The sequence below is a fragment of the Channa argus genome, chromosome 23 (assembly GCF_033026475.1).
Source record: "Channa argus isolate prfri chromosome 23, Channa argus male v1.0, whole genome shotgun sequence".
Taxonomy (NCBI): Eukaryota; Metazoa; Chordata; class Actinopteri; order Anabantiformes; family Channidae; genus Channa; species Channa argus.
In genome coordinates this window covers 217,467-242,559 of record NC_090219.1, presented here as the reverse complement: position 1 = coordinate 242,559, position 25,093 = coordinate 217,467, and the positions used below count along the sequence as shown (strand labels likewise).

The 25,093-nt window shown below is 35.6% G+C and overlaps 1 protein-coding gene across 18 annotated transcripts in view; it reads right to left on the bottom strand.

Moving 5' to 3' along the window:
- cd99 (CD99 molecule) overlaps positions 1-24,524 on the bottom strand; it is a 180,197-nt gene extending 155,673 nt beyond the window's left edge. For 2 of the 18 annotated variants that reach the window (XM_067493012.1, XM_067493013.1), the window contains exons 1-21: positions 24,106-24,524; positions 22,682-22,714; positions 21,847-21,927; positions 20,627-20,671; positions 20,322-20,360; positions 18,296-18,328; positions 17,313-17,366; positions 16,727-16,807; positions 15,512-15,556; positions 15,198-15,236; positions 11,972-12,004; positions 10,989-11,042; positions 10,403-10,483; positions 9,188-9,232; positions 8,874-8,912; positions 5,506-5,538; positions 4,679-4,759; positions 3,459-3,503; positions 3,154-3,192; positions 993-1,025; positions 10-63 (exon numbers count right to left, since the gene is read on the bottom strand). In XM_067493012.1, coding sequence (XP_067349113.1) covers positions 10-63; positions 993-1,025; positions 3,154-3,192; positions 3,459-3,503; positions 4,679-4,759; positions 5,506-5,538; positions 8,874-8,912; positions 9,188-9,232; positions 10,403-10,483; positions 10,989-11,042; positions 11,972-12,004; positions 15,198-15,236; positions 15,512-15,556; positions 16,727-16,807; positions 17,313-17,366; positions 18,296-18,328; positions 20,322-20,360; positions 20,627-20,671; positions 21,847-21,927; positions 22,682-22,714; positions 24,106-24,169 — 1,051 coding nt within the window. In that variant the 5' untranslated portion in view covers positions 24,170-24,524. The remainder of the gene's footprint in view (positions 1-9; positions 64-992; positions 1,026-3,153; positions 3,193-3,458; positions 3,504-4,678; positions 4,760-5,505; positions 5,539-8,873; positions 8,913-9,187; positions 9,233-10,402; positions 10,484-10,988; positions 11,043-11,971; positions 12,005-15,197; positions 15,237-15,511; positions 15,557-16,726; positions 16,808-17,312; positions 17,367-18,295; positions 18,329-20,321; positions 20,361-20,626; positions 20,672-21,846; positions 21,928-22,681; positions 22,715-24,105) is intronic. The other 16 variants (XM_067493019.1, XM_067493015.1, XM_067493014.1 and 13 more) reach the window with 16 other exon arrangements.
- Positions 24,525-25,093: the final 569 nt, after the last annotated feature.

Sequence of the window (25,093 nt, the reverse complement as noted above, 5' to 3'; positions counted from 1 at the left end):
GATAACCACCTTCTCCATTCTTTGGTTGGTTGATAGCAGGTTTGTCAGGTTTGGGGTTGTTATCTGTGGGGAAAGAAAATTTTCATCTTCAATATTTATAGTAAGTCAACAAAAATTAGATTATTCATTATGTTATTTGTAAATATTTCATTTTAGTGGATTAACCATAATATTATAATTTAACATGGCCAGGATGAAGTCAAAGAGAGACTGGACAGGCCAATAATCAAAATGACCAACACAGTAATCTGAGAAAACAATGCTCTGGTAGAAACTCAACAGCATTGTTTGTTTTCTATTATATATAAAACTAATATAAAAAAATACACTTATCCATGTTTAAGTCTTAACTTTCTGTCTCAACAACCTAAAAAAATAATTGACAGCCTAATATTGAAATGAGATTTATATCTATCAACAAATCCAAACAAACAAACATAAACCAACAATGTGTACATATCTCACCACTTTCTGACTCCTCTCCTCTGTTTGTAACCTTTAGCTTTGAACCAACTAGTTCCTACTGAGTCGGAAGTCTGAGTCATACTGAATCTTTATTGAGCCAAAAATGTATTTTTCAGGCGCATTTAATTTCCTAAAACAACTGCTCACTGTGGTCAACAAACAAGATCAAAGTTAAGGGGACTATTTTTTGTGTTGAAAATGGTCAAAAAATATTTGGTCAGTATAATGGTCAAAAATAATGTTCATCATTGTTTGCATGCATGGCAATAGGTCCACACCTAATAACACAGATATAGAGTATAAGCCCCCATATGACCAAATTACATTAATTTGGTTTGACTTGTGTTCAGGGTTGGGACTGGGTCAGCTCAGGTTACTGACAATGAATACATTTCCTTCCCATTAAGAAATTGAACAAGAAAATAGAATAACCATATTAAAATATATGATTTGCTTAGCAAAAAATAAAGAATGAGTTTATCTTTAAACAAACCAAATCTGAAAGTTAAACAAAGAATGTCACTGACCTACATTATCAAGGGCATCAGACAGGTCCAAGTCTTCATAACAAAGAAAAAAGGGACAACATTACAGACAAAAACAGTTTAACATACTTAAGTCACATTTGATACACAATGAACATCAGCTGCTTTAAAAAAAAAAAATCAAACATAGAATATGTTACTGTTGACCAGCAATACTCATCTGGTCTTCACTAAGAACTTAGTAACCAGCCACACACTATTGTGTTTTCCTCCATAGTGGAAACACTTGGTCAATCTCATACAGTGTATTTACCGGTTGCTATGATAGTGGTGACTCCTACAATGTGCAGCTTTGAAGCATTAGTCACTACTAAAACCATTGAGCCATTTCTACACAGAACAGAGAATGGCAACATTTTTAGTACACAAGGCAGTAATACACATCCCAACACACACACACACACACACACAAACAACAGAATATCTGACATTATGAAATATGCACTAAAAATAAAAAATAAACCCATTTTACATACCACCAGACCGTATCTATTATTAACATAAAACTACAGAAAAGTGTTTTTGAAAAAGCAACATTGCACAATATGATGTATATTTCTTTTCTGGACGTAAGATCCAGGCTCCAGATCAAAGTTATAGGAGACAGATAACTGGGAACAGTTGTTGTATCTGATATACACATAGCTAATACCTCCAAACTAGTGAAACCTCCTGTGCCAGAGCTGCTGATTCCTTATGTTGAGCTTCTGTAAACCCTGTTAGAAATGTTTTTAAATAAACCAGACTACATTGGCATAATTATGTTTGAATGTGAAAAATGTAAAGATGTTGGAGAAAACCAAATTTATATACAGCGCTAGTTAACGCTGAACGAAAGAATTTGCCATCTACTGATTAACTCTACCAGCCCACAACCTTTCCCATATAGGAAACACATGCAGTACAAAAATCAGAATACACGATGTTACATTTAGAGTAACTCACTATGAAACATTATAGTTTAGTTCTTTTTCAACCTGAAATCCAGGAAGTGAGTGGGCACACAGTAATGAAACTGAGAAGAGAATTACCCACTATGATCTATCCAACAGTAATCACAAGAGACGTTTTGGTTACTGTTACAAAGACACATTGCTGCTCAGAAAACAGGCTCATAGAAAAATGTTTGTTTAAAAAAGACTTACCGCGCTCAAGATTTGGATGAACAAAATATGACTGTAAAATTCAGTCTACGCTACAGTGTCGTCTGCTTCTTTGCGCGTATTTACCGTATTCGTTGCTTTTGTTTTTCATGTAAAATGTACTTTTTGAATAAAGTTACTAGTCATTAATTAAACATACATTTTTTTGTATCCTTATAAGGCAATTACACAAAAAAACATTGTTTAGAACAGCCATCAAGAAATTATTACACAACCCATAATTACCAATAATACCCAGCATAATTAGCTTACCGTCTTGAGTTAATGTTGCAGTAACAAGAAAAAGTAATAAGACAATCCTCAAACAAAACTTTATGTTTCCTGTAAAGTTTCTTTTCCAGCTGACGCTATGTATTCATGTGTGTCAATTCATCAAGCAGATATTTTCGGCCGGTTTTCTTGTCACAGCAGCTAACCAGGTTCGGTGACTTCTTACACTGTTTAATGAGTCAAGCCTTGCCTGGTACGAACCGAGCATCAGCGTTAGGATCCAAATCTTGGAAGCAGATGGGTGAAATCTGTTTCCTCCCTTTTAGACAAGTTATTCCCTTTAACTAAGTGTAATCCTGGACTGCCCATGTAACTCACGTCTCATTATGCTAACCTATCCAAACCTTGCATTAAGCCTAACAAATTAACTCTGCCGAGTCATGTTTACCACGACCAAACTGGGTGTGGCGGCTTTTCAGATGAGCGTTAAATGGTAAAAAAATAGATAAATTAAGCAATAGTTAGGTAAGTTAAACTAACTTTTGAGAGTATTGTTTTGTAAAAGAAATATATTAAAATGCATAAGAATTAAGTCAAATTAAGCCTACCGGTAATTGTAATGTATTTCCTGATTTTTTATTTTTTTTTTATGCGATTAGAAAAAAAAAAACTTGTGGTTGTTAGAGGCAAACATAAATGCATCATTGTCATTGAAAATCCACACTTGTCAGAGATTAGAACCATTTTCCATCAGCTTCCAGCACCTTTACCTGGACCCAGGGCATCATCAAGGTCAACTCCAAAGCCACCTGTAATGCACAAGCACACTTAAAGAACTGACCAAACTATGCAATACACATCATATTTCTAAGACAGTTACAGTCAAACTACATTACTAAATAAACAAAAAAATAAATAAAAAAGAGACTTTAGTGTCAGGGAATGGCCATATTTGTTCCTTTAAATTAAATAATAGCTGGTTCACCCGCATTACAACAATACAATCTCTCAACATATTACAGCCAAACTATCTATCGGCCTGAAACCACTAGGGATTTGTGGAAAAAGGACATACCTGAATCTCGAGAGCTTGGTTTCTTAGGTTTCTGGGTCGGATCCACTGCAGGAAAAAAAAAAAGGAAAAACAAAAAACACTTATTTAGACAAGGACCATGATACAGTATCAAACTCAGACCTCTTTCTGAAGCTCTGTGTACTTTCTGTACATCTGATAAAAGCTCTATACTGCATCTTCATATCTTTAATTTTGCAAATCTTCTGACAAAGCTCAGTCATATGATGACAATTGATCTTCAGTACGTTTCTACACTATGCAGAACTGTTACAAAAAAGTCAAGTTTTCCACAGCCTTTTCTTGTCCCGGCTATATGTCGAAGTGTCTCTGGGCAAGACACTGAAACCCTTACAGCCCATTCCCATCCCCAGCTGTGCAGTGCCAGTCCAAGCTCAGTAGAAATTGGGGATGGTTGTGTCAGGAAGGGCATCCAGTGTAAAATCTGTGCCAAATCAACATGCGGACAATGATCTGCTGAGGTGACCTTGAACTCAACAGATAAGCCGAAAAGACAAAAAATAAATAAAATTCCTTTAAATGTACCATGAACGCATACTATTTTTTGATTGTACACTAGGACAGGGTGACCTTGTTTTCCAGTTAACACTGCACAACTTAGTATTACCAGCAATAGATGTGTTCTGTCAATAGTCAATCAATTCACATTGCTATACCCAACTCCAACCTCATGTAAGATAGCATCCACTCCAGCTTCCCATTGACTAAAAACCTGACCCAGGCAATCACCAATTTGTATTGTGTGTACCGGTCAAGGCAGATGGCCGCCCACCCTGAGCCTGGTTCTGCTGGAGGTTTCTACTGTTAAAAGGGAGTTTTGCCTCTCAACTGTTGCCTGGGGCTTGCTCAAGGGGGATTTGTTGGGTTTTCTCTACATATCTTTATAATCTTGACTTTATTATGTTAAGTACCTTGAAATAGCTTTGATGTGAATTGTTGCTATATAAATAAAGTTGAATTGCAGGGTTAACAGAAAAACCGCTTAAGGAACATTTTTGAGATCAGTTGCACCAGGAGATAAGTACAGTGTCCTTTTCAAATTAATAAACAGGTCTTTTTTTACTTTAAGAAACCATGTAGTATGAAGAATGCAAGTAATGTGTGATGAAACAGTTATAAAGGACACGCAAAGGAAAAAAAGGGCAACAGCAGAGGAATTAAAAGCCAATGGAGACATCTTAACGGTTACTTTTATGTCCTACCTTTTCCTCTTCCTGAGCTGTCAGGCTTGTAGTCCCCACCACTAACATCTAACAAGTCAGTCTCAACAAAGGTTCCACCACCTATACAAAATGAACACCACATATAGCAACAATCATTACACCACAAACTCTACAATAGATTGTCAATACATCAGCGCACAAACGGCATGATTTACTAGCTAAAGAGTTTTGAGTGTATTTGTCAATCATTAGGATAAATCTGCTATTATTTACTTTTTATTTGATGTCAACAAATCCACAAACAAACAAACATAAACCAACAATGTGTACATATCTCACCACTTTCTGACTCCTCTCCTCTGTTTGTAACCTTTAGCTTTGAACCAACTAGTTCCTACTGAGTCGGAAGTCTGAGTCATACTGAATCTTTATTGAGCCAAAAATGTATTTTTCAGGCGCATTTAATTTCCTAAAACAACTGCTCACTGTGGTCAACAAACAAGATCAAAGTTAAGGGGACTATTTTTTGTGTTGAAAATGGTCAAAAAATATTTGGTCAGTATAATGGTCAAAAATAATGTTCATCATTGTTTGCATGCATGGCAATAGGTCCACACCTAATAACACAGATATAGAGTATAAGCCCCCATATGACCAAATTACATTAATTTGGTTTGACTTGTGTTCAGGGTTGGGACTGGGTCAGCTCAGGTTACTGACAATGAATACATTTCCTTCCCATTAAGAAATTGAACAAGAAAATAGAATAACCATATTAAAATATATGATTTGCTTAGCAAAAAATAAAGAATGAGTTTATCTTTAAACAAACCAAATCTGAAAGTTAAACAAAGAATGTCACTGACCTACATTATCAAGGGCATCAGACAGGTCCAAGTCTTCATAACAAAGAAAAAAGGGACAACATTACAGACAAAAACAGTTTAACATACTTAAGTCACATTTGATACACAATGAACATCAGCTGCTTATTTAAAAAAAAATCAAACATAGAATATGTTACTGTTGACCAACAATACTCATCTGGTCTTCACTAAGAACTTAGTAACCAGCCACACACTATTGTGTTTTCCTCCATAGTGGAAACACTTGGTCAATCTCATACAGTGTATTTACCGGTTGCTATGATAGTGGTGACTCCTACAATGTGCAGCTTTGAAGCATTAGTCACTACTAAAACCATTGAGCCATTTCTACACAGAACAGAGAATGGCAACATTTTTAGTACACAAGGCAGTAATACACATCCCAACACACACACACACACACACACACACAAACAACAGAATATCTGACATTATGAAATATGCACTAAAAATAAAAAATAAACCCATTTTACATACCACCAGACCGTATCTATTATTAACATAAAACTACAGAAAAGTGTTTTTGAAAAAGCAACATTGCACAATATGATGTATATTTCTTTTCTGGACGTAAGATCCAGGCTCCAGATCAAAGTTATAGGAGACAGATAACTGGGAACAGTTGTTGTATCTGATATACACATAGCTAATACCTCCAAACTAGTGAAACCTCCTGTGCCAGAGCTGCTGATTCCTTATGTTGAGCTTCTGTAAACCCTGTTAGAAATGTTTTTAAATAAACCAGACTACATTGGCATAATTATGTTTGAATGTGAAAAATGTAAAGATGTTGGAGAAAACCAAATTTATATACAGCGCTAGTTAACGCTGAACGAAAGAATTTGCCATCTACTGATTAACTCTACCAGCCCACAACCTTTCCCATATAGGAAACACATGCAATACAAAAATCAGAATACACGATGTTACATTTAGAGTAACTCACTATGAAACATTATAGTTTAGTTCTTTTTCAACCTGAAATCCAGGAAGTGAGTGGGCACACAGTAATGAAACTGAGAAGAGAATTACCCACTATGATCTAGCCACTAACAGTAATCACAAGAGACGTTTTGGTTACTGTTACAAAGACACATTGCTGCTCAGAAAACAGGCTCATAGAAAAATGTTTGTTTAAAAAAGACTTACCGCGCTCAAGATTTGGATGAACAAAATATGACTGTAAAATTCAGTCTACGCTACAGTGTTGTCTGCTTCTTTGCGCGTATTTACTGTATTCGTTGCTTTTGTTTTTCACGTAAAATGTACTTTTTGAATAAAGTTACTAGTCATTAATTAAACATACATTTTTTTGTATCCTTATAAGGCAATTACACAAAAAAACATTGTTTAGAACAGCCATCAAGAAATTATTACACAACCCATAATTACCAATAATACCCAGCATAATTAGCTTACCGTCTTGAGTTAATGTTGCAGTAACAAGAAAAAGTAATAAGACAATCCTCAAACAAAACTTTATGTTTCCTGTAAAGTTTCTTTTCCAGCTGACGCTATGTATTCATGTGTGTCAATTCATCAAGCAGATATTTTCGGCCGGTTTTCTTGTCACAGCAGCTAACCAGGTTCGGTGACTTCTTACACTGTTTAATGAGTCAAGCCTTGCCTGGTACGAACCGAGCATCAGCGTTAGGATCCAAATCTTGGAAGCAGATGGGTGAAATCTGTTTCCTCCCTTTTAGACAAGTTATTCCCTTTAACTAAGTGTAATCCTGGACTCCCCATGTAACTCACGTCTCATTATGCTAACCTATCCAAACCTTGCATTAAGCCTAACAAATTAACTCTGCCGAGTCATGTTTACCACGACCAAACTGGGTGTGGCGGCTTTTCAGATGGGCATTAAATGCTAAAAAAAAAGATAAAATTAAGCAATAGTTAGGTAAGTTAAACTAACTCTTGAGAGTATTGTTTTGTAAAAGAAATATATTAAGATGCACGAGAATTAAGTCAAATTAAGCCTACCGGTAACTGTAATGTATTTCCTGATTTTTGTTTGTTTTTTATGCGATTACGTTGCTTAAAAAGTTTAGTTCATGTCAGCCGACCATATCACCTTTACAAATGAAACAATTTAAAATGTGTTTGTTGTTTATAAATCGTATTTCAAGTCTGTATACAAGTTAGATGCATCCATTCATTTTAACGTTCTGAGTTACATTCAATCGCTGATTTCTTCGACAATAACTTTTAGACCCGCGTTATCGATGAGAGAATGTGTGACTAATGAGAAATGTTTGTATATACTTTGTTTAAGTAACACAGTTGTGGAACAAATACTATCTACTTTGATGAGGACATAGGAGAAAAGAAAAACGCAAAAGCCAGTTGCAAGCAGTGAACAGTTTAGGGCTTCCACCCAGCTGCGACAACATGAACAGTTCCAGCTGAACCTTTGTGCCACCAAGTGTATGTGGGTCCCACTTTGGTATGACTCAATGTCTGTGGGAGGGATTATTTATTCCAGCTATTCTTCACATGTTCATTGATGATGATGATGATGATGATAATGAAGAAAGCATGCTGCCAATTTACGTATCAGTTCCATTATCATCATCTTATTATCAGCCTCATTAGGATGGTGCTCAGTTTGTTTTTCTAATATTTTATTCCTCTGTTTTACTTTCTGTTGTAGATTGATTTATTCTGATTCGTTTCAGCTCATCACTGTGCACGGTCATCAAATTTTTAACTTTAATGCTGAACACTTGATCAGTGTGGTTGTAGGGGAAAATTTGTTGTATTATATCTGTGATAACTGTGTACGTAAACTGCAAATTTCAAATGGATTCTGGGTTTCCGAGTCGTACACAATAGACAGATTAGATGTATGCTTTATTTTTTAGTCTTCAAAGGACTGGCTCAGTTTAACATTTAAAGAGAAATATTTTTTAAGTAATGACTGAATTAAGTGGTTGATGAATGCAACATATCTTTGGTTTGGTTGAGGTTGTAAATGTTAGTGTAAATGTCTCTAAATCCATCAGAGAAGAAATGTTAGATTTTAGCCCTCAGTCTGATATATTATCATGAACATGGCTTTTTTTATTTTATATCCCTGATCTTAGAAATAACTTTCATGTAAGTGGCAAGTACTTAGCTACTGTAGTTAACTAGACATCAAAACATTAACAGCATATATTAGCACATACAAACTATTTAATCCATGATAAGGTAGAATGATCTTGTATTTCTGGTTTGGGACATGGTAGAGAAAAAAAAACAACTTGTGGTTGTTAGAGGCAAACATAAATGCATCATTGTCATTGAAAATCCACACTTGTCAGAGATTAGAACCATGTTCCATCAGCTTCCAGCAGCTTTACCTGTACCCAAGGCGTCATCCAGGTCTAATCCAAAGCCACCTGTAATGCACAAGCACACTTAAAGAACTGACCAAACTATGCTATACACATCATATTTCTAAGACAGTTACAGTCAAACTACATTACTAAATAAACAAAAAAATAAAATAAAAAAGAGACTTTAGTGTCAGGGAATGGCCATATTTGTTCCTTTATCATTTTAAATTAAATAATAGCTGGTTCACCCACATTACAACAATACAATCTCTCAACATATTACAGCCAAACTATCTATCGGCCTGAAAGCACTAGGGATTTGTGGAAAAAGGACATACCTGAATCTCCAGAGCTTGGTTTCTTAGGTTTCTGAGTCGGATCCACTGCAGGAAAAAAAAAAAGGAAAAACAAAAAACACTTATTTAGACAAGGACCATGATCCAGTATCAAACTCAGACCTCTTTCTGAAGCTCTGTGTACTTTCTGTACATCTGATAAAAGCTCTATACTGCATCTTCATATCTTTAATTTTGCAAATCTTCTGACAAAGCTCAGTCATATGATGACAATTGATCTTCAGTACGTTTTTACACTATGCAGAACTGTTACAAAAAAGTCAAGTTTTCCACAGCCTTTTCTTGTCCCGGCTATATGTCGAAGTGTCTCTGGGCAAGACACTGAAACCCTTACAGCCCATTCCCATCCCCACCTGTGCAGTGCCAGTCCAAGCTAAGTAGAAATTGGGGATGGTTGTTTCAGGAAGGGCATCCAGTGTAAAATCTGTGCCAAATCAACATGCGGACAATGATCTGCTGTGGTGACCCTAAGCCGAAAGGACAAAAAATAAATAAAATTCCTTTAATTGTACCATGGACACTTACTATTTTTGATTGTACACTAGGACAGGGTGACCTTGTTTTCCAATTAACACTGCACAACTTAGTATTACCAGCATTAGATGTGTTCTGTCAATAGTCAATCAATTCACATTGCTATACCCAACTCCACCCTCAGGTAAGATAGCCTCCATTCCAGCTTCCCATTGACTAAACACCTGACCCAGGCAATCAGCAATTTGTATTGTGTGTACCGGTCAAGGCAGATGGCCGCCCACCCTGAGCCTGGTTCTGCTGGAGGTTTCTTCTGTTAAAGGGAGTTTTGCCTCTCAACTGTTGCCTGGGGCTTGATCAAGGGGGATTTGTTGGGTTTTCTCTACATATCTTTATAGTCTTGACTTTATTATCTTAAGTACCTTGAAATAGCTTTGATGTGAATTGTTGCTATATAAATAAAGTTGAATTGCAGGGTTAACAGAAAAACCGCTTAAGGAACATTTTTGAGAACAGTTGCACCAGGAGATAAGTAAAGTGTCCTTTTCAAATTAATAAACAGCTCATTTTTACTTTAAGAAACCATGTAGTGCCATGTAGTATGAAGAATGCAAGTAATGTGTGATGAAACAGTTATAAAGGACGTACAAAGGAAAAAAAAGGGCAACAGCAGAGGAATTAAAAGCCAATGGAGACATCTTAACGGTTACTTTTATGTCCTACCTTTTCCTCTTCCTGAGCTGTCAGGCTTGTAGTCCCCACCACTAACATCTAAAAAGTCAGCCTCATCAAAGGTTCCACCACCTATACAAAATGAACACCACATATAGCAACAATCATTACACCACAAACTCTACAATACATTGTCAATACATCAGTGCACAAACGGCATGATTTACTAGCTAAACAGTTTTGAGTGTATTTGTCAATCATTAGGCTAAATCTGCTATTATTTACTTTTTATTTGATGTCAACAAATCCACAAACAAACAAAGAAACAAACATAAACCAGCAATGTGTACATATCTCACCACTTTCTGACTCCTCTCCTTTGTTTGTAACCTTTAGCTTTGAGCCAACTAGTTCCTACTGAGTCGAAAGTCTGAGTCATACTGAATCTTTACTGAGCCAAAAATGTATTTGTGAGGTGCATTTAATTTCCTAAAACAACTGCTCACTGTGGTTAACAAACAAGATCAAAATTAAGGGGACTATTTTCTGTGTTGATAATGGTCAAAAAGTATTTGCCAGAAGGACATGGTCTTTGCACGTGGGTTGAGATTTGTTGACAACAGTCATAGATAACCACCTTCTCCATTCTTTGGTTGGTTGATAGCAGGTTTCTCAGGTTTGGGGTTGTTATCTGTGGGGAAAGAAAATTTTCATCTTCAATATTTATAGTAAGTCAACAAAAATTAGATTATTCATTATGTTATTTGTAAATATTTCATTTTAGTGGATTAACCATAATATTATAATTTAACATGGCCAGGATGAAGTCAAAGAGAGACTGGACAGGCCAATAATCAAAATGACCAACACAGTAATCTGAGAAAACAATGCTCTGGTAGAAACTCAACAGCATTGTTTGTTTTCTATTATATATAAAACTAATATAAAAAAATACACTTATCCATGTTTAAGTCTTAACTTTCTGTCTCAACAACCTAAAAAAATAATTGACAGCCTAATATTGAAATGAGATTTATATCTATCAACAAATCCAAACAAACAAACATAAACCAACAATGTGTACATATCTCACCACTTTCTGACTCCTCTCCTCTGTTTGTAACCTTTAGCTTTGAACCAACTAGTTCCTACTGAGTCGGAAGTCTGAGTCATACTGAATCTTTATTGAGCCAAAAATGTATTTTTCAGGCGCATTTAATTTCCTAAAACAACTGCTCACTGTGGTCAACAAACAAGATCAAAGTTAAGGGGACTATTTTTTGTGTTGAAAATGGTCAAAAAATATTTGGTCAGTATAATGGTCAAAAATAATGTTCATCATTGTTTGCATGCATGGCAATAGGTCCACACCTAATAACACAGATATAGAGTATAAGCCCCCATATGACCAAATTACATTAATTTGGTTTGACTTGTGTTCAGGGTTGGGACTGGGTCAGCTCAGGTTACTGACAATGAATACATTTCCTTCCCATTAAGAAATTGAACAAGAAAATAGAATAACCATATTAAAATATATGATTTGCTTAGCAAAAAATAAAGAATGAGTTTATCTTTAAACAAACCAAATCTGAAAGTTAAACAAAGAATGTCACTGACCTACATTATCAAGGGCATCAGACAGGTCCAAGTCTTCATAACAAAGAAAAAAGGGACAACATTACAGACAAAAACAGTTTAACATACTTAAGTCACATTTGATACACAATGAACATCAGCTGCTTTAAAAAAAAAAAATCAAACATAGAATATGTTACTGTTGACCAGCAATACTCATCTGGTCTTCACTAAGAACTTAGTAACCAGCCACACACTATTGTGTTTTCCTCCATAGTGGAAACACTTGGTCAATCTCATACAGTGTATTTACCGGTTGCTATGATAGTGGTGACTCCTACAATGTGCAGCTTTGAAGCATTAGTCACTACTAAAACCATTGAGCCATTTCTACACAGAACAGAGAATGGCAACATTTTTAGTACACAAAGCAGTAATACACACACAAACAACAGAATATCTGAAATTATGAAATATTCACTAAAAATAAAAAATAAACCCATTTTACATACCACAAGACCTAATCTATTATTAACATAAAACTACAGAAAAGTGTTTTTGAAAAAGCAACATTGCACAGTATGATGTATATTTCTCCTGTGCCAGAGCTGCTGATTCCTTATGTTGAGCTTCTGTAAACCCTGTTAGAAATGTTTTTAAATAAACCAGACTACATTGGCATAATTATGTTTGAATGTGAAAAATGTAAAGATGTTGGAGAAAACCAAATTTATATACAGCGCTAGTTAACGCTGAACGAAAGAATTTGCCATCTACTGATTAACTCTACCAGCCCACAACCTTTCCCATATAGGAAACACATGCAGTACAAAAATCAGAATACACGATGTTACATTTAGAGTAACTCACTATGAAACATTATAGTTTAGTTCTTTTTCAACCTGAAATCCAGGAAGTGAGTGGGCACACAGTAATGAAACTGAGAAGAGAATTACCCACTATGATCTATCCAACAGTAATCACAAGAGACGTTTTGGTTACTGTTACAAAGACACATTGCTGCTCAGAAAACAGGCTCATAGAAAAATGTTTGTTTAAAAAAGACTTACCGCGCTCAAGATTTGGATGAACAAAATATGACTGTAAAATTCAGTCTACGCTACAGTGTCGTCTGCTTCTTTGCGCGTATTTACCGTATTCGTTGCTTTTGTTTTTCATGTAAAATGTACTTTTTGAATAAAGTTACTAGTCATTAATTAAACATACATTTTTTTGTATCCTTATAAGGCAATTACACAAAAAAACATTGTTTAGAACAGCCATCAAGAAATTATTACACAACCCATAATTACCAATAATACCCAGCATAATTAGCTTACCGTCTTGAGTTAATGTTGCAGTAACAAGAAAAAGTAATAAGACAATCCTCAAACAAAACTTTATGTTTCCTGTAAAGTTTCTTTTCCAGCTGACGCTATGTATTCATGTGTGTCAATTCATCAAGCAGATATTTTCGGCCGGTTTTCTTGTCACAGCAGCTAACCAGGTTCGGTGACTTCTTACACTGTTTAATGAGTCAAGCCTTGCCTGGTACGAACCGAGCATCAGCGTTAGGATCCAAATCTTGGAAGCAGATGGGTGAAATCTGTTTCCTCCCTTTTAGACAAGTTATTCCCTTTAACTAAGTGTAATCCTGGACTCCCCATGTAACTCACGTCTCATTATGCTAACCTATCCAAACCTTGCATTAAGCCTAACAAATTAACTCTGCCGAGTCATGTTTACCACGACCAAACTGGGTGTGGCGGCTTTTCAGATGGGCATTAAATGCTAAAAAAAAAGATAAAATTAAGCAATAGTTAGGTAAGTTAAACTAACTCTTGAGAGTATTGTTTTGTAAAAGAAATATATTAAGATGCACGAGAATTAAGTCAAATTAAGCCTACCGGTAACTGTAATGTATTTCCTGATTTTTGTTTGTTTTTTATGCGATTACGTTGCTTAAAAAGTTTAGTTCATGTCAGCCGACCATATCACCTTTACAAATGAAACAATTTAAAATGTGTTTGTTGTTTATAAATCGTATTTCAAGTCTGTATACAAGTTAGATGCATCCATTCATTTTAACGTTCTGAGTTACATTCAATCGCTGATTTCTTCGACAATAACTTTTAGACCCGCGTTATCGATGAGAGAATGTGTGACTAATGAGAAATGTTTGTATATACTTTGTTTAAGTAACACAGTTGTGGAACAAATACTATCTACTTTGATGAGGACATAGGAGAAAAGAAAAACGCAAAAGCCAGTTGCAAGCAGTGAACAGTTTAGGGCTTCCACCCAGCTGCGACAACATGAACAGTTCCAGCTGAACCTTTGTGCCACCAAGTGTATGTGGGTCCCACTTTGGTATGACTCAATGTCTGTGGGAGGGATTATTTATTCCAGCTATTCTTCACATGTTCATTGATGATGATGATGATGATGATAATGAAGAAAGCATGCTGCCAATTTACGTATCAGTTCCATTATCATCATCTTATTATCAGCCTCATTAGGATGGTGCTCAGTTTGTTTTTCTAATATTTTATTCCTCTGTTTTACTTTCTGTTGTAGATTGATTTATTCTGATTCGTTTCAGCTCATCACTGTGCACGGTCATCAAATTTTTAACTTTAATGCTGAACACTTGATCAGTGTGGTTGTAGGGGAAAATTTGTTGTATTATATCTGTGATAACTGTGTACGTAAACTGCAAATTTCAAATGGATTCTGGGTTTCCGAGTCGTACACAATAGACAGATTAGATGTATGCTTTATTTTTTAGTCTTCAAAGGACTGGCTCAGTTTAACATTTAAAGAGAAATATTTTTTAAGTAATGACTGAATTAAGTGGTTGATGAATGCAACATATCTTTGGTTTGGTTGAGGTTGTAAATGTTAGTGTAAATGTCTCTAAATCCATCAGAGAAGAAATGTTAGATTTTAGCCCTCAGTCTGATATATTATCATGAACATGGCTTTTTTTATTTTATATCCCTGATCTTAGAAATAACTTTCATGTAAGTGGCAAGTACTTAGCTACTGTAGTTAACTAGACATCAAAACATTAACAGCATATATTAGCACATACAAACTATTTAATCCATGATAAGGTAGAATGATCTTGTATTTCTGGTTTGGGACATGGTAGAGAAAAAAAAACAACTTGTGGTTGTTAGAGGCAAACATAAATGCATCATTGTCATTGAAAATCCACACTTGTCAGAGATTAGAACCATGTTCCATCAGCTTCCAGCAGCTTTACCTGTACCCAAGGCGTCATCCAGGTCTAATCCAAAGCCACCTGTAATGCACAAGCACACTTAAAGAACTGACCAAACTATGCTATACACATCATATTTCTAAGACAGTTACAGTCAAACTACATTACTAAATAAACAAAAAAATAAAATAAAAAAGAGACTTTAGTGTCAGGGAATGGCCATATTTGTTCCTTTATCATTTTAAATTAAATAATAGCTGGTTCACCCACATTACAACAATACAATCTCTCAACATATTACAGCCAAACTATCTATCGGCCTGAAAGCACTAGGGATTTGTGGAAAAAGGACATACCTGAATCTCCAGAGCTTGGTTTCTTAGGTTTCTGAGTCGGATCCACTGCAGGAAAAAAAAAAAGGAAAAACAAAAAACACTTATTTAGACAAGGACCATGATCCAGTATCAAACTCAGACCTCTTTCTGAAGCTCTGTGTACTTTCTGTACATCTGATAAAAGCTCTATACTGCATCTTCATATCTTTAATTTTGCAAATCTTCTGACAAAGCTCAGTCATATGATGACAATTGATCTTCAGTACGTTTTTACACTATGCAGAACTGTTACAAAAAAGTCAAGTTTTCCACAGCCTTTTCTTGTCCCGGCTATATGTCGAAGTGTCTCTGGGCAAGACACTGAAACCCTTACAGCCCATTCCCATCCCCACCTGTGCAGTGCCAGTCCAAGCTAAGTAGAAATTGGGGATGGTTGTTTCAGGAAGGGCATCCAGTGTAAAATCTGTGCCAAATCAACATGCGGACAATGATCTGCTGTGGTGACCCTAAGCCGAAAGGACAAAAAATAAATAAAATTCCTTTAATTGTACCATGGACACTTACTATTTTTGATTGTACACTAGGACAGGGTGACCTTGTTTTCCAATTAACACTGCACAACTTAGTATTACCAGCATTAGATGTGTTCTGTCAATAGTCAATCAATTCACATTGCTATACCCAACTCCACCCTCAGGTAAGATAGCATCCATTCCAGCTTCCCATTGACTAAACACCTGACCCAGGCAATCAGCAATTTGTATTGTGTGTACCGGTCAAGGCAGATGGCCGCCCACCCTGAGCCTGGTTCTGCTGGAGGTTTCTTCTGTTAAAGGGAGTTTTGCCTCTCAACTGTTGCCTGGGGCTTGATCAAGGGGGATTTGTTGGGTTTTCTCTACATATCTTTATAGTCTTGACTTTATTATCTTAAGTACCTTGAAATAGCTTTGATGTGAATTGTTGCTATATAAATAAAGTTGAATTGCAGGGTTAACAGAAAAACCGCTTAAGGAACATTTTTGAGAACAGTTGCACCAGGAGATAAGTAAAGTGTCCTTTTCAAATTAATAAACAGCTCATTTTTACTTTAAGAAACCATGTAGTGCCATGTAGTATGAAGAATGCAAGTAATGTGTGATGAAACAGTTATAAAGGACGTACAAAGGAAAAAAAAGGGCAACAGCAGAGGAATTAAAAGCCAATGGAGACATCTTAACGGTTACTTTTATGTCCTACCTTTTCCTCTTCCTGAGCTGTCAGGCTTGTAGTCCCCACCACTAACATCTAAAAAGTCAGCCTCATCAAAGGTTCCACCACCTATACAAAATGAACACCACATATAGCAACAATCATTACACCACAAACTCTACAATACATTGTCAATACATCAGTGCACAAACGGCATGATTTACTAGCTAAACAGTTTTGAGTGTATTTGTCAATCATTAGGCTAAATCTGCTATTATTTACTTTTTATTTGATGTCAACAAATCCACAAACAAACAAAGAAACAAACATAAACCAGCAATGTGTACATATCTCACCACTTTCTGACTCCTCTCCTTTGTTTGTAACCTTTAGCTTTGAGCCAACTAGTTCCTACTGAGTCGAAAGTCTGAGTCATACTGAATCTTTACTGAGCCAAAAATGTATTTGTGAGGTGCATTTAATTTCCTAAAACAACTGCTCACTGTGGTTAACAAACAAGATCAAAATTAAGGGGACTATTTTCTGTGTTGATAATGGTCAAAAAGTATTTGCCAGAAGGACATGGTCTTTGCACGTGGGTTGAGATTTGTTGACAACAGTCATAGATAACCACCTTCTCCATTCTTTGGTTGGTTGATAGCAGGTTTCTCAGGTTTGGGGTTGTTATCTGTGGGGAAAGAAAATTTTCATCTTCAATATTTATAGTAAGTCAACAAAAATTAGATTATTCATTATGTTATTTGTAAATATTTCATTTTAGTGGATTAACCATAATATTATAATTTAACATGGCCAGGATGAAGTCAAAGAGAGACTGGACAGGCCAATAATCAAAATGACCAACACAGTAATCTGAGAAAACAATGCTCTGGTAGAAACTCAACAGCATTGTTTGTTTTCTATTATATATAAAACTAATATAAAAAAATACACTTATCCATGTTTAAGTCTTAACTTTCTGTCTCAACAACCTAAAAAAATAATTGACAGCCTAATATTGAAATGAGATTTATATCTATCAACAAATCCAAACAAACAAACATAAACCAACAATGTGTACATATCTCACCACTTTCTGACTCCTCTCCTCTGTTTGTAACCTTTAGCTTTGAACCAACTAGTTCCTACTGAGTCGGAAGTCTGAGTCATACTGAATCTTTATTGAGCCAAAAATGTATTTTTCAGGCGCATTTAATTTCCTAAAACAACTGCTCACTGTGGTCAACAAACAAGATCAAAGTTAAGGGGACTATTTTTTGTGTTGAAAATGGTCAAAAAATATTTGGTCAGTATAATGGTCAAAAATAATGTTCATCATTGTTTGCATGCATGGCAATAGGTCCACACCTAATAACACAGATATAGAGTATAAGCCCCCATATGACCAAATTACATTAATTTGGTTTGACTTGTGTTCAGGGTTGGGACTGGGTCAGCTCAGGTTACTGACAATGAATACATTTCCTTCCCATTAAGAAATTGAACAAGAAAATAGAATAACCATATTAAAATATATGATTTGCTTAGCAAAAAATAAAGAATGAGTTTATCTTTAAACAAACCAAATCTGAAAGTTAAACAAAGAATGTCACTGACCTACATTATCAAGGGCATCAGACAGGTCCAAGTCTTCATAACAAAGAAAAAAGGGACAACATTACAGACAAAAACAGTTTAACATACTTAAGTCACATTTGATACACAATGAACATCAGCTGCTTTAAAAAAAAAAAATCAAACATAGAATATGTTACTGTTGACCAGCAATACTCATCTGGTCTTCACTAAGAACTTAGTAACCAGCCACACACTATTGTGTTTTCCTCCATAGTGGAAACACTTGGTCAATCTCATACAGTGTATTTACCGGTTGCTATGATAGTGGTGACTCCTACAATGTGCAGCTTTGAAGCATTAGTCACTACTAAAACCATTGAGCCATTTCTACACAGAACAGAGAATGGCAACATTTTTAGTACACAAAGCAGTAATACACACACAAACAACAGAATATCTGAAATTATGAAATATTCACTAAAAATAAAAAATAAACCCATTTTACATACCACAAGACCTAATCTATTATTAACATAAAACTACAGAAAAGTGTTTTTGAAAAAGCAACATTGCACAGTATGATGTATATTTCTCCTGTGCCAGAGCTGCTGATTCCTTATGTTGAGCTTCTGTAAACCCTGTTAGAAATGTTTTTAAATAAACCAGACTACATTGGCATAATTATGTTTGAATGTGAAAAATGTAAAGATGTTGGAGAAAACCAAATTTATATACAGCGCTAGTTAACGCTGAACGAAAGAATTTGCCATCTACTGATTAACTCTACCAGCCCACAACCTTTCCCATATAGGAAACACATGCAGTACAAAAATCAGAATACACGATGTTACATTTAGAGTAACTCACTATGAAACATTATAGTTTAGTTCTTTTTCAACCTGAAATCCAGGAAGTGAGTGGGCACACAGTAATGAAACTGAGAAGAGAATTACCCACTATGATCTATCCAACAGTAATCACAAGAGACGTTTTGGTTACTGTTACAAAGACACATTGCTGCTCAGAAAACAGGCTCATAGAAAAATGTTTGTTTAAAAAAGACTTACCGCGCTCAAGATTTGGATGAACAAAATATGACTGTAAAATTCAGTCTACGCTACAGTGTCGTCTGCTTCTTTGCGCGTATTTACCGTATTCGTTGCTTTTGTTTTTCATGTAAAATGTACTTTTTGAATAAAGTTACTAGTCATTAATTAAACATACATTTTTTTGTATCCTTATAAGGCAATTACACAAAAAAACATTGTTTAGAACAGCCATCAAGAAATTATTACACAACCCATAATTACCAATAATACCCAGCATAATTAGCTTACCGTCTTGAGTTAATGTTGCAGTAACAAGAAAAAGTAATAAGACAATCCTCAAACAAAACTTTATGTTTCCTGTAAAGTTTCTTTTCCAGCTGACGCTATGTATTCATGTGTGTCAATTCATCAAGCAGATATTTTCGGCCGGTTTTCTTGTCACAGCAGCTAACCAGGTTCGGTGACTTCTTACACTGTTTAATGAGTCAAGCCTTGCCTGGTACGAACCGAGCATCAGCGTTAGGATCCAAATCTTGGAAGCAGATGGGTGAAATCTGTTTCCTCCCTTTTAGACAAGTTATTCCCTTTAACTAAGTGTAATCCTGGACTGCCCATGTAACTCACGTCTCATTATGCTAACCTATCCAAACCTTGCATTAAGCCTAACAAATTAACTCTGCCGAGTCATGTTTACCACGACCAAACTGGGTGTGGCGGCTTTTCAGATGAGCGTTAAATGGTAAAAAAATAGATAAATTAAGCAATAGTTAGGTAAGTTAAACTAACTTTTGAGAGTATTGTTTTGTAAAAGAAATATATTAAAATGCATAAGAATTAAGTCAAATTAAGCCTACCGGTAATTGTAATGTATTTCCTGATTTTTTATTTTTTTTTTATGCGATTAGAAAAAAAAAAACTTGTGGTTGTTAGAGGCAAACATAAATGCATCATTGTCATTGAAAATCCACACTTGTCAGAGATTAGAACCATTTTCCATCAGCTTCCAGCACCTTTACCTGGACCCAGGGCATCATCAAGGTCAACTCCAAAGCCACCTGTAATGCACAAGCACACTTAAAGAACTGACCAAACTATGCAATACACATCATATTTCTAAGACAGTTACAGTCAAACTACATTACTAAATAAACAAAAAAATAAATAAAAAAGAGACTTTAGTGTCAGGGAATGGCCATATTTGTTCCTTTAAATTAAATAATAGCTGGTTCACCCGCATTACAACAATACAATCTCTCAACATATTACAGCCAAACTATCTATCGGCCTGAAACCACTAGGGATTTGTGGAAAAAGGACATACCTGAATCTCGAGAGCTTGGTTTCTTAGGTTTCTGGGTCGGATCCACTGCAGGAAAAAAAAAAAGGAAAAACAAAAAACACTTATTTAGACAAGGACCATGATACAGTATCAAACTCAGACCTCTTTCTGAAGCTCTGTGTACTTTCTGTACATCTGATAAAAGCTCTATACTGCATCTTCATATCTTTAATTTTGCAAATCTTCTGACAAAGCTCAGTCATATGATGACAATTGATCTTCAGTACGTTTCTACACTATGCAGAACTGTTACAAAAAAGTCAAGTTTTCCACAGCCTTTTCTTGTCCCGGCTATATGTCGAAGTGTCTCTGGGCAAGACACTGAAACCCTTACAGCCCATTCCCATCCCCAGCTGTGCAGTGCCAGTCCAAGCTCAGTAGAAATTGGGGATGGTTGTTTCAGGAAGGGCATCCAGTGTAAAATCTGTGCCAAATCAACATGCGGACAATGATCTGCTGAGGTGACCTTGAACTCAACAGATAAGCCGAAAGGACAATAAATAAATGAAATTCCTTTAAATGTACCATGAACGCATACTATTTTTTGATTGTACACTAGGACAGGGTGACCTTGTTTTCCAGTTAACACTGCACAACTTAGTATTACCAGCAATAGATGTGTTCAGTCAATAGTCAATCAATTCACATTGCTATACCCAACTCCAACCTCATGTAAGATAGCATCCACTCCAGCTTCCCATTGACTAAAAACCTGACCCAGGCAATCACCAATTTGTATTGTGTGTACTGCTCAAGGCAGATGGCCGCCCACCCTGAGCCTGGTTCTGCTGGAGGTTTCTACTGTTAAAAGGGAGTTTTGCCTCTCAACTGTTGCCTGGGGCTTGCTCAAAGGGGATTTGTTGGGTTTTCTCTACATATCTTTATAATCTTGACTTTATTATGTTAAGTACCTTGAAATAGCTTTGATGTGAATTGTTGCTATATAAATAAAGTTGAATTGCAGGGTTAACAGAAAAACCGCTTAAGGAACATTTTTGAGATCAGTTGCACCAGGAGATAAGTACAGTTCCCTTTTCAAATTAATAAACAGGTCTTTTTTTACTTTAAGAAACCATGTAGTATGAAGAATGCAAGTAATGTGTGATGAAACAGTTATAAAGGACACGCAAAGGAAAAAAAGGGCAACAGCAGAGGAATTAAAAGCCAATGGAGACATCTTAACGGTTACTTTTATGTCCTACCTTTTCCTCCTCTTGAGCTGTCAGGCTTGTAGTCCCCACCACTAACATCTAAAAAGTCAGCCTCATCAAAGGTTCCACCACCTATACAAAATGAACACCACATATAGCAACAATCATTACACCACAAACTCTACAATACATTGTCAATACATCAGTGCACAAACGGCATGATTTACTAGCTAAACAGTTTTGAGTGTATTTGTCAATCATTAGGCTAAATCTGCTATTATTTACTTTTTATTTGATGTCAACAAATCCACAAACAAACAAAGAAACAAACATAAACCAGCAATGTGTACATATCTCACCACTTTCTGACTCCTCTCCTTTTTTTGTAACCTTTAGCTTTGAGCCAACTAGTTCCTACTGAGTCGGAAGTCTGAGTCATACTGAATCTTTATTGAGCCAAAAATGTATTTGTCAGGGGCATTTAATTTCCTAAAACAACTGCTCACTGTGGTTAACAAACAAGATCAAAATTAAGGGGACTATTTTCTGTGTTGACAATGGTCAAAAAGTATTTGGTCAGTATAATGGTCAAAAATAATGTTCATCATTGTTTGCATGCATGGGAATAGGTCCACACCTAATAACACACATATAGAGAATAAGCCTCCACATAACCAAATTACATTAATTTGGTTTGACTTGTGTTCAGGGTTGGGACTGGGTCAGCTCAGGTTACTGACAATGAATACATTTCCTTCCCATTAAGAAATTGAACAAGAAAATAGAATAACCATATTAAAATATATGATTTGCTTAGGAAAAAATAAAGAATGAGTTTATCTTTAAACAAACCAAATCTGAAAGTTAAACAAAGAATGTCACTGACCTACATTATCAAGGGCATCAGACAGGTCCAAGTCTTCATAACAAAGAAAAAAGGGACAACATTACAGACAAAAACAGTTTAACATACTTAAGTCACATTTGATACACAATGAACATCAGCTGCTTTAAAAAAAAAAAATCAAACATAGAATATGTTACTGTTGACCAGCAATACTCATCTGGTCTTCACTAAGAACTTAGTAACCAGCCACACACTATTGTGTTTTCCTCCATAGTGGAAACACTTGGTCAATCTCATACAGTGTATTTACCGGTTGCTATGATAGTGGTGACTCCTACAATGTGCAGCTTTGAAGCATTAGTCACTACTAAAACCATTGAGCCATTTCTACACAGAACAGAGAATGGCAACATTTTTAGTACACAAGGCAGTAATACACATCCCAACACACACACACACACACACACACAAACAACAGAATATCTGACATTATGAAATATGCACTAAAAATAAAAAATAAACCCATTTTACATACCACCAGACCGTATCTATTATTAACATAAAACTACAGAAAAGTGTTTTTGAAAAAGCAACATTGCACAATATGATGTATATTTCTTTTCTGGACGTAAGATCCAGGCTCCAGATCAAAGTTATAGGAGACAGATAACTGGGAACAGTTGTTGTATCTGATATACACATAGCTAATACCTCCAAACTAGTGAAACCTCCTGTGCCGGAGCTGCTGATTCCTTATGTTGAGCTTCTGTAATCCCTGTTAGAAATGTTTTTAAATAAACCAGGCTACATTGGCATAATTATGTTGGAATGTGAAAAATGTAAAGATGTTGGAGAAAACCAAATTTATATACAGCGCTAGTTAACGCTGAACGAAAGAATTTGCCATCTACTGATTAACTCTACCAGCCCACAACCTTTCCCATATAGGAAACACATGCAGTACAAAAATCAGAATACACGATGTTACATTTGGTGTAACTCACTATGAAATATTATAGTTTAGTTCTTTTTCAACCTGAAATCCAGGAAGTGAATGGGCACACAGTAATGAAACTGAGAAGAGAATTCCGCACTAACAGTAATCACAAGAGACGTTTTGGTTACTGTTACAAAGACACATTGCTGCTCAGAAAACAGGCTCATAGAAAAATGTTTGTTTAAAAAAGACTTACCGCGCTCAAGATTTGGATGAACAAAATATGACTGTAAAATTCAGTCTACGCTACAGTGTCGTCTGCTTCTTTGCGTGTATTTACCGTATTCGTTGTTTTTGTTTTTCATGTAAAATGTACTTTTTGAATAAAGTTACTAGTCATTAATTAAACATACATTTTTTTGTATCCTTATAAGGCAATTACACAAAAAAACATTGTTTAGAACAGCCATCAAGAAATTATTACACAACCCATAATTACCAATAATACCCAGCATAATTAGCTTACCGTCTTGAGTTAATGTTGCAGTAACAAGAAAAAGTAATAAGACAATCCTCAAACAAAACTTCATGTTGCCTCTAAAGTTTCTTTTCCAGCTGACGCTATGTATTCATGTGTGTCAATTCATCAAGCAGATATTTTCGGCCGGTTTTCTTGTCACAGCAGCTAACCAGGTCCTGTGACTTCTTATACTCTTTAATGAGTCAAGCCTTGCCTGGTACGAACCGAGCATCAGCGTTAGGACCCAAATCTTGGAAGCAGATGGGTGAAATCTGTTTCCTCCCTTTTAGACAAGTTATTCCCTTTAACTAAGTGTAATCCTGGACTGCCCATGTAACTCACGTCTCATTATGCTAACCTATCCAAACCTTGCATTAAGCCTAACAAATTAACTCTGCCGAGTCATGTTTACCACGACCAAACTGGGTGTGGCGGTTTTTTAGATGGGCATTAAATGCTAAAAAAAAAAAAGAAGATAAAATTAAACAATAGTTAGGTACATTTAAACTCTTGAGAGTATTGTTTTGTAAAAGAAATATATTAAAATTAGTTCATGTCAGTCGACCATATTACGTTTACAAATAAAACAATTTAAAATGTGTTTGTTGTTTATAAATCGTATTTAAAGTCTGTATACAAGTTAGATGCATCCATTCATTTTAACGTTCTGAGTTACATTCAATCGCTGATTTCTTCGACAATAACTTTTAGACCCGCGTTATCGATGAGAGAATGTGTGACTAATGAGAAATGTTTGTATATACTTTGTTTAAGTAACACAGTTGTGGAACAAATTCTATCTACTTTGATGAGGACATAGGACAAAAGAAAAACTCAAAAGCCAGTTGCAAGCAGTGAACAGTTTTAGACCCGCGTTATCGATGAGAGAATGTGTGACTAATCAGAAATATTGTATATAATTTGTTTATACAACTTTGTGCTACCTAGTGTATGTGGATCACACTTCGGTATGACTCAGTGTCTGTGGGAGGGA